This window comes from Ylistrum balloti, unplaced genomic scaffold, assembly GCF_031769215.1.
Source record: "Ylistrum balloti isolate Yb309-2 unplaced genomic scaffold, AGI_CSIRO_Ybal_v1 Utg371636, whole genome shotgun sequence".
Classification (NCBI taxonomy): domain Eukaryota; kingdom Metazoa; phylum Mollusca; class Bivalvia; order Pectinida; family Pectinidae; genus Ylistrum; species Ylistrum balloti.
Window position 1 is genome coordinate 6,883 of NW_026782833.1, and position 10,980 is coordinate 17,862.

General features: G+C 38.4%; 2 protein-coding genes across 2 annotated transcripts; both read right to left on the reverse strand.

Annotated features, from left to right (window-relative positions):
• Positions 1-4,696: 4,696 nt before the first annotated feature.
• LOC132563196 (uncharacterized) lies at positions 4,697-6,820 on the reverse strand. Its single transcript, XM_060227947.1, has 3 exons — positions 6,542-6,820; positions 5,408-5,486; positions 4,697-4,935 (listed from the first exon to the last, which is right to left on the reverse strand). The coding sequence occupies exons 1-3, from the start codon at positions 6,818-6,820 to the stop codon at positions 4,697-4,699; spliced, it is 597 nt and encodes a 198-aa protein (XP_060083930.1).
• A 1,473-nt stretch (positions 6,821-8,293) lies between these two features.
• LOC132563195 (uncharacterized) lies at positions 8,294-10,780 on the reverse strand. Its single transcript, XM_060227946.1, has 3 exons — positions 10,306-10,780; positions 9,208-9,345; positions 8,294-9,074 (listed from the first exon to the last, which is right to left on the reverse strand). Exons 1-3 carry the CDS (start codon positions 10,526-10,528, stop codon positions 8,863-8,865), a joined length of 573 nt encoding a protein of 190 aa, XP_060083929.1. The 5' UTR covers positions 10,529-10,780; the 3' UTR covers positions 8,294-8,862.
• Positions 10,781-10,980: the final 200 nt, after the last annotated feature.

The following is a 10,980-nucleotide window of genomic DNA, read 5'->3' on the forward strand; positions in this document are numbered from 1 at the left end:
TCTAGTTAGTGGTAGGACGACCTGGACAGAACAGTGTAATAAAGACTCAATCTAGTTAGTGGTAGGACGACCTGGACAGAACAGTGTAATAAAGACTCAATCTAGTTAGTGGTAGGACGACCTGGTCAGAAGAGTGATAAAGACTCAATCTAGTTAGTGGTAGGACGACCTGGTCAGAACAGTGTGATAAATACTCAATCTAGTTAGTGGTAGGACGACCTGGTCAGAAGAGTGATAAAGACTCAATCTAGTTAGTGGTAGGACGACCTGGACAGAACAGTGTAATAAAGGCTCAATCTAGTTAGTGGTAGGACGACCTGGTCAGAAAAGTATGATAAATACTCAATTTAGTTAGTGGTAGGACGACCTGATCAGAAAAGTGTGATAAATACTCCATCTAGTTAGTGGTAGGACGACCTGGTCAAAACAGTGTGATATAGATTCAATCTAGTTAGTGGTAGGACGACCTGATCAGAAAAGTGTGATAAAGACTCAATCTAGTTAGTGGTAGGACGACCTGGTCAAAACAGTGTGATATAGATTCAATCTAGTTAGTGGTAGGACGACCTGGTCAAAACAGTGTGATATAGATTCAATCTAGTTAGTGGTAGGACGACCTGGTCAGAAAAGTGTTATAAAGACTCAATCTAGTTAGTGGTAGGACGACCTGGTCAGAAAAGTGTTATAAAGACTCAATCTAGTTAGTGGTAGGACGACCTGATCAGAAAAGTGTGATAAAGACTCAATCTAGTTAGTGGTAGGACGACCTGGTCAGAAAAGTGTGATAAAGACTCAGTCTAGTTAGTGGTAGGACGACCTGGTCAAAACAGTGTGATATAGATTCAGTCTAGTTAGTGGTAGGACGACCTGGTCAGAAAAGTGTTATAAAGACTCAATCTAGTTAGTGGTAGGACGACCTGGTCAGAAAAGTGTTATAAAGACTCAATCTAGTTTGTGGTAGGACGACCTGGTCAGAAGAGTGTGATAAAGACTCAATCTAGTTAGTGGTAGGACGACCTGGTCAAAACAGTGTGATATAGATTCAATCTAGTTAGTGGTAGGACGACCTGGTCAAAACAGTGTGATATAGATTCAATCTAGTTAGTGGTAGGACGACCTGGTCAAAACAGTGTGATAAAGACTCAATCTAGTTAGTGGTAGGACGACCTGGTCAAAACAGTGTGATATAGATTCAATCTAGTTAGTGGTAGGACGACCTGGTCAGAAAAGTGTTATAAAGACTCAATCTAGTTAGTGGTAGGACGACCTGATCAGAAAAGTGTGATAAAGACTCAATCTAGTTAGTGGTAGGACGACCTGGTCAGAATAGTGTGATATAGATTCAATCTAGTTAGTGGTAGGACGACCTGGTCAGAAAAGTGTTATAAAGACTCAATCTAGTTAGTGGTAGGACGACCTGGTCAGAAGAGTGTGATAAAGACTCAATCTAGTTAGTGGTAGAACAACCTAGTCAGAAGAGGGTGATAAAGACTCAAAATCTAGTTAGTGGTAGAACGACCTGTTCAGAAAAGTATGATAAAGACTCAATCTAGTTAGTGGTAGGACGACCTGGTCAGGCATGAAGGTTTCAACCAAAGTAGTTTTCGCTAGTGTTTAGATAAATCTACTTTCAGGGAAGAACTAACAGAGATATATCGATAACTGCGACGCTATTACAAGTAGAACTTCCTGTTCAAATCGATTTAAATGGTCGTCCAATAACAGCGTCCCTTTGAAACATGTAGTACTGTGTGTAATGTGATAGGAGTGATAACATCGAAACGTGGAATTATGTTTAATAAATAAGGGCTGTTTTGTATTTTGTATTTGTTATTGTAAATTGACATAACACACCATGCTGGAAACTGGAACATTTTAGTATCAATTTTCTATGATATAAAAATCATGTTTACGACATATAATACAGATAGCAAGACAGTTTATGAAATAGTGGCTCTTGTGACGTCCGTAGGGAGTAAACCGACAACTGAGGTAAACATCACACAGCGTAAATGTATACCAGCTTATCGATAAAACATCCTATTTTAAATAACTATTCGTTTGAAAAAATGTAACATAGTCCTGCAATAATGTGTTGAACACTGTACATAGAGCAAGCATTTGAGAAATCACGGAACCCTCGGGTAAGTGGAATTAGGTACAGTACTACAATAATACATGCCCAGGTACTTATACTAAATCTTCCTATACTGCAGTTTATAACGAAAGCAGAGCCTCGGGTTAGACAACAAAAAAAATCAACCCTCGGGTTGGAGATTTCTCTATCACACCCTCAGGGTAGGGGAAGATTCTATTAATACTGCAATGTCATTCCATTTCTGTCATATCTACCACCTGATTACTCTTCAAAACATTTCTACATTTATATACTGATGGTTCAAAAGATAATGATAAGGTTGTCGCGGCCATGGTTTCACAAGATGAAGCGTATCATTATGCCGGCTATCACACAACGCCTCAATATTCTCGGTAGAAGCACGAGCTATCTACCTCGCCCTTGAATATATTCAAACAAAGTAATGAGAACTGTTATCTATTCAGACTATCTTTCGGTTCTAGAATGTCTTAGCAATAGAAATATCGAAAATATTTGCATTCGTAATACATTAATACTATATCATGAACTTGCCTTTAACTTTCATAATGCTTTTTTTTGCTGGGTTCCTTGGCACATGGGAATACCAGGCAATGAAAAAGCAGATCGTGCCGCAAAGGAAGATTTATCGCTACTACCTGTTGGTTTTAAAATTCATTTTACTGATTTCAAACAATTTTTAACAGATCAGTGGCAGGAGGAATAGAATCAATATACTAGCAATAAATTGCACTCCATTAAACGTATTATCGGTGAATGGTCTCCATGCTATAGAGACAACCACCGAGACGAAGTTGTCCTTGCTTGTCTTCGGATGGGCCACTCTTTCACTCTTTTGTGATAATATACCCATTTAAGATTTCTAGCATTTGTCTTTTACCTTTTAGTTTGTTTGATGTTATTTCCTTTTTGGATCACTGTGTGTTTTATCAGTTGATGACCCTAATGACCTTTTATGTGTTGACGGGTCGTTAAGAATGTTATGATAATAATCCTTTTCAAAACGAAGCTTAAATGTTACATGACTTAAACTGGATAAATCCGCAGTTAGAAAAAATTATCAACAAAAACACCCAAGTGTCAACTATCTAGTCTCATTCCAATGTTGAGAACAGGTATATTACCTTGTCTCATTCCGCTGGTGAGGACAAGTCATTATGTCATCTCTGCCGTATATCAGACCATCGAAAAGCGTCTTTATGTCATCTCTGCCGTATATCAGGACATCGAAATGCGTCTTTATGTCATCTCTACCGTATATCAGGCCATCGAAAAACGTCTTTATGTCGTCTCTGCCGAATATCAGGCCATCGAAAAGCGTCTTCATGTCATCTCTATTGTATATCAGGCCATCGAAAAGCGTCTTTATGTCATCTCTGCCGAATATCAGGCCATCGAAATGCGTCTTCATGTCATCTCTACCGTATATCAGGCCATCAAAAAGCGTCTTTATGTCATCTCTGCCGTATATCACTACATCGAAATGCGTCTTCATGTCATCTCTGCCGTATATCAGACCATCGAAATGCGGCTTTATGTCATCTCTGCCGTATATCAGACCATCGAACAGCGTCTTTATGTCATCTCTACCGTATATCAGGCCATCGAAATGCGTCTTTATGTCATCTCTGTCGTATATCAGACCATCGAAATGCGTCTTCATGTCATCTCTGCCGTATATCAGACCATCGAAAAGCGTCTTCATGTCATCTCTGCCGTATATCAGACCATCGAAATGCGTCTTTATGTCATCTCTATTGTATATCAGACCATCGAAATGCGTCTTTATGTCATCTCTACCGTATATCAGGCCATCGAAATGCGTCTTTATATCATCTCTATTGTATATCAGACCATCGAAATGCGTCTTTATGTCATCTCTACCGTATATCAGGACATCGAAATGCGTCTTTATGTCATTTCTGTCGTATATCAGACCATCGAAATGCGTCTTTATGTCATCTCTACCGTATATCAGGACATCGAAATGCGTCTTTATGTCATCTCTATTGTATATCAGACCATCGAAAAGCGTCTTTATGTCATCTCTACCGTATATCAGACCATCGAAATGCGTCTTTATATCATCTCTATTGTATATCAGACCATCGAAATGCGTCTTTATGTCATCTCTACCGTATATCAGACCATCGAAATGAGGCTTTATGTCATCTCTGCCGTATATCAGACCATCGAAAAGCATCTTTATGTCATCTCTATTGTATATCAGACCATCGAAATGCGTCTTTATGTCATCTCTACCGTATATCAGGACATCGAAATGCGTCTTTATGTCATCTCTGTCGTATATCAGACCATCGAAAAGCGTCTTTATGTCATCTCTACCGTATATCAGACCATCGAAATGCGTCTTTATATCATCTCTATTGTATATCAGGCCATCAAAAAGCGTCTTTATGTCATCTCTGCCGTATATCAGACCATCGAAATGAGGCTTTATGTCATCTCTGCCGTATATCAGACCATCGAAAAGCATCTTTATGTCATCTCTGCCGACGTGTCAATGACATTACCTTGTAAGAGGTACATAAGGAATTATACGTCTTACAGATGTGCCGTTCAGGATCGGACTCGTTTATCTCTGTTAATACAAAAACGACCAAACCCATTTCCCTCTTCTTTATGGTGCTTGTTATACTTACCTAATCCTGGCCCCATGGACCTCGTCGTTTCGGTAACCAGTACGCACGGCTCACGTGACATGGTAGTCCGTGACGTATGACCTTTGTTATCGTCCTTGAACCATACTTCTACCGGCATCTCTGCCATGTTGTGGTAACCGAAGAAATCCGCGCCATCTGAAGAGGTTCGATGATTCATAGTTTTAAGTTTCGTGTAAACTTAAAAATCGGGTAACCTTTCTAAAGGGACTTTTGTTTTTAAATTAGCGACATACACGTATTAATTGAATTTTCAATTTGTTTAAAGAAACAACAAAAACGACGGAAACAATTTATTTCGTAATACAGGCTCATCATTGCTCCACCTATAAATATAAGAAATGTTGATTTGCCATATTTCTTTTTGGTTTGTATTCTTTCCCCTCGGTTACTGAATAATAATATTCCGAAAATGAAGTTTATTAAGACTTAAATCAGCTACATGTATACTTGATTGTTTGATATTAGAAACGGCAAGTTTTGCATTTTTGATTTATATAATTAAGATTTAAAACCTTTTGAACCTCTCAACTACAAATTAATTGTCATTATTTCTGATAATTAATTACACTAAACAGATTTAATAGGAACAGTTAGATATTATATGTACCTAAGAAACACGGCTGGGGCATAGGTTCCGTGGTCTGGTGACGTGTACAGTTCTTCCCATTAATCCTCCACTCTACACCCTGACACCAATAATAAACCTTTTAAACAACACTCTTAGTAACAACCGTATATATGTTGTATTAGCTCAATTAACTGTAATCAGAATGATATAAAATAATGTTACTGGTTGGAAGCACTCATAAGGGTATCCGAGGTTCGTGGTTCGATCCCCACTTGGAACGTTTCTTGGTAAGCCGATAATACAGACAGTTCTGTGCTTTACTATTCCTTCAGAAAATATTTTACACTTTTGCGTCTCCCCCATGAGTATCTGTGAGGTAAACCACATCCACGTGTACACGTGACACTGTTTAAGGGAACTAACAGAAACAGCTGGTACAAAGTTCGAGGTAGCTATTCCCTGCATCCTGAGGAAGCATTCCCCGATGAGTATCTACTCGTCAGTGTATTTAAGGCGATCCGAAAAATGATTAACTTAAAGGATGAAATCGGCTGGTATACACATGGCATAGGTATAACATTTGACTTTTGATCATAAGAAATGTTTGGGCCGCGACAGCTCAGTCGTAGCTAATGCAATATCAGGTTTCATTTGCTGGATTTATCTTCCCGTGAACAACAAGTGCCATATTGAGGCGGGGTCTTCTTTAGATAACAAGTGACACCACGCTGAACCAAATACAAGAGGCCTTACGCATGCCTTCCATAATAGTTAGAGTACAACGTCTTTCGCAGTTTCACGGCGTCGAACTACGCTGGATCTTCATGTGGGGGCACATAGACTAAGCCATTGCCCCTCCATTCCCTCCATCAGTTGCCAATCCATTGCGTGGGATTCGGTTTTTATTCAGGGCAGGTTGTGTTTCTCCAATCAATTTGGATGTCTTACGACGTCCTTTCACCAGCATTATGTTCAGTATGATCGTCACCAGTTATTACAAGCTGACCCAGCCTCAAAATGACCCTGCTTGGTCACATGCCGATAAACAGGGATACAAGGGTATACTCACTGAATGGAAAGAAAGCAAACAATACCTCCATAGACGATCGAGTTATCAGTACTGACCAGTGAAATTATTTCAAAGTTTATAAATTAAAATCGAAAATACAATACCTTATTAAAGTCCATGATCCTTTGTAAGTAAGTGCTCGAGTTGAATGTCGTGTTTCTTACGTCAGAGAAGATGGCCAATTTTTTCAACGTGTAGTCGTAATAAATGTGGCTGCTGACATTACGTTTGGAAGCCCCGGATGTAGCAGCGTTGTAAGCCCCTGTTTTTTGGAGCAAATGTGCCGTCCATTTTTCTGGCGAACAACATGGTTTTTGACCATTGGTTACCAAAGACATAAAAACAACAACTAAAACTACCATAAAGAAATTTGTCGACGCCATGATGTTCTGATCCAAATATTATCAATATGTTACCCTGTATGTGTGGAGATATCATATCGTGTTGTTATCTTAACAGAGATGTACAATATCGGTCTATCTAAAGTCCTCCGTAAATTACACTAGAGGAGAAAGATATTTCTCACTAGCCGAGAGATGATTGCGTGATATGGAGGTCAAATACGTAGTACAGAGATAAACCTTTTGTCACAATTGATACAGTATTACAGTAAATGTACTTATGTTCGATTTTCACATTTTCAATTTCTATGAGGATAGATAAATCTCTAAAGCAATTCATCGTACTTTTTACGACTTCGATGTTTTTTTTCTCTTTTCTTACGTGTTTGTTTTTAAAAAATCTGTTGTTACTTTAGTGTTTTGGTAAAATGTTGGAAATTTGAACAATAACATGAAAACACATCGCTTAAATTACAACAGATACATGTGTACCGTATGATGGTGGTCCCCGTATATTTAAACATTGTGGTGTAAGGGAAGTAATTCTTACATTCTTCATTGTTGGTTAAATCACCATCTTCTTCATCAAGTATTTCATAAACAAATAAAGCTCACGCGATTACGCACGGTCCGCGGCGAATTTATGATATTCATTGCACCAACATCGAAATTTGCTCTTAAAAAAACCCACACGTTCCATCAGTTTTCTAACATTTTGTCCCCATATTCGGTTTGTTGGGAACGAAATAACATTATACTAATTATGTACAATATTGTATATATATTTATTTAAAAATAAGAAAAAAAAAAAAAAAAAATGAAAGCCATAGATAGAATTCAGTATTGCGTAATAAAATAGACCACTGACGATCGCGTCTTCCGGTGTCGGTAAAGTTACATTGGCTAATACAAGTGTATAGTTATGAAAATTCTGAAGTATTACTGTGTGTACTTGTAATATGACTATATGTAGTATACGGATAGCACACAATTCTTGATGAAGATATTAACCGCCTACACTTTATGATATATTTGTCTTTGACCAGGCCATCGAAAACTACACGTCTGTGTTTCAATATATTTTCAGACCTGTGTTTCAGCATATTTTCAGTACAACCAAACCTCACACCTTCATTTTAGCATATACTTTCTGTAGAAAGGAAATTGCATTGTAACAATGTGAAAAAATGTGATTTTTTTTATATATATTCCTGTGTCAATTAATGAAGTCGTCATTTGTCCTAATTAAGTAAATGCGACACGGGCAGTAAAGCAACATTTGAAGAACTTTCATATAAGGGAGACAACTCTAATCTCGTTCGCTTATCCACCTATCTTTTCGTAAAGTTTTCAAGAGTTGATTGAGCAAGACTATTTCATCTAAAGACAGATATATATGGAAAGGAAGGTAACTCTGTCAAGTCACTTATTTTGATCCCCAAACTCTAGTCTTAAAAGAGCTCCGGTAAGGAAGAGCGATAGGTACGCTCTTATAAATTAAAACGATCATTATAATGGGTTACAATAACTGTTTAATAGACATCATAGATTTAACACCACACGGAAATGACGATGATCAATTAAGGAGTTAGATCTAGATTGCTCTAAAATCTCAAACATTATACCTTCCCACATTGTATTAAAGTTGTGTATGTTGATATCAAACTTGCCGGAGATTCGTCATGTAAAACAATCGGCTAGATCTCTCCCTACTTCGGATATTTCCACCTTGCCGCTATATGACCTACCTGTAGGTACATCTTCTTAGCATGTCAGTGTAATTTCCAAACCACAAACGACTGTCTTTTTCGTCTCATGCCACTTAGTTATCTAGTTCTAATTGCAAGACATTTTTATACATGCAGACATGTAGCTAGGGTCAATATGAAGCGTATTTACAAGTAGCATGGCAACTGAACGTCAATGTATGAGATGACTTATCTAAAATCAATATCCAAAATCTCATTAACACTATGACCTCCTATTAAGTGATTTTACAACTTCTTTGCAGGATCAAATGTAAAACGTTATCACATTTTCGTCCTTTTCACTTTCATTACTTTCTTTCTGAGTTCCGGTTCCGGTTAGACAATGTACGCTTCCTCGTTGTCCCCTCCATGACCTGCAGCCTTTACTGTTGCGACGGCTGTCAAAGCTGACGCGAGTATGTGTAGAAATCCCGCCAGAATATTTATTCCGAAGGGAAAGTTTACCGAATTAGTTCCGGCTGACAGATCGTTACCGAGAGAGTCGTACAAGGCCGCGAACACGAAGGCTCCTCCAAGTGAAAACAAACCTGCAACATATTGAGGGATGGATGTTACTAAAGCTTTGTACGTTACGAATGGACATTGATATACTCTAGATTTTGAGAGAAAAGCATTAAGAAGGCGTACTATACCATTCAAATTACAATTGGTTGCACTTACCCGCACCCCCGAGTAGATATATGGCAACCGATCGAATCCCTTCCTTCCTTACAGGAAGATACAGCACGTGCAGAATTATTGCCACAATACACAAAAAGCAGGCAAACACTTCGAAGATTCTGGAGATAAATAGCCACTCTGTAATGAATACAATCGCACGTAAAAGATGTATGTTAAACATTTGCAAATTATCATTATGCTGGAAATATTTAAGTAACACTTATCTGCTAGACGTCCTGCTTATGATATAAAACAGTATTATAATTGATATTTGTGTTAATAGTCTTCTTTGATTACATCAGAGTGTACCATAATATCCCTCAATGTTAATGACATCCATCGTTGTGATTTTCCCCCCGACGTTAATGGCATCTACCGTAGTGACCGTTTTTTTCGATGTTAAAAGCATGTACCGTAGTAAAAGTTTTTCCCGAAGTTAATGACATCTGCCGTAGTGACCGTTTTCCCCGATGTTAAAGGCAACCACCGTAGTAACAGCTTTTTTCCCGATTAATGACATCTACCGTAGTAACAGTTTTTTCCCGATGTTAAATGCATCTGCCGTAGTGACCGTTATTTCCCAATGTTAATGACATCAACCGTATTAACAGCTTTTTTCCCGATTAATGACATCTACCGTAATAACAGTTTTTCCCCCGATGTTAAATGCATCTGCCGTAGTAACCGTTTTCCCCGATGTTAAAGGCATCCACCGTAGTAACAGCTTTTTTCCCCGATTAATGACATCTACCGTAGTAACAGTTTTTTTTCCCGATGTTAAATGCATCTACCGCAGTGACCGTTTTCCCCCCAATATTAATGAAATCTATTTTAGTGACTGTTTTCCCCCAATGTTAATGACATCTACCGTAGTAACAGCTTTTCCCCTAATGTTAATGACATCTACCGTAGTAACAGTTTTCCCCCCCGATGTTAATGACATCTACCGTAGTAACAGTTTTCCCCCCGATGTTAATGACATCTACTTTAGTGACTGTTTTCTCCGATGTTATTGGCAGTGACCGTTTTTCAACTAGTCTTCAACTTTTTTAAGATTTGGTATATAAAAAAACAAAAGACAGAGCGTAAAACACTTACCGTAGTCCCCTTCGATGTTTACCAGCGACTTCGTTTCACATGTTGGTAGACATTCTACCGTCTGGAACATACCGACGGTTTTGGTCCTGACGACGGACGCTGCGCTGACATGCATGTACGACCACCAGTCGGGGTAGAAGAAAGTCATGTACTGCAAAGCCACAGAGACAACAGTCACTACTAAGGCTGCAATATCTAACACAGTCGGACGCACGAACGCCATCTTTGACTAGTTATACCAAGTTCGTCGTTTCACGGATAAATCCCTCCGATCACTGTTATACCTTTTCACTATTGTATTTTAGCGTTCCACGTTTTGAAAATATACTTATGAAAGCTGTACATGAAAATGTGAAAAGATATGTCGGTATAAAGCTCGTAGGGAAAACAGTTTTGTTTACATTCCAGTTCAACCACCACTCAATAAAAATAGATATATGAACTTATTTCCTTGAATCTATGATGTACACATCAACTACTTTATAGGATAATATTCTAAACAGAGTGTCCCTGTCCCAACTTCGTGACGTCACCCCGGATTTGTAAACATTTACACTACCGAGCTTACAAGTGGATCGGAAGCTGGGGTAGGCCAAGCTATGTTATACTCCTGTAGTCGCTGTGTTACTACATTGATCATACCTGCTTCAATCAATATTACAAAAAAGGTTCATA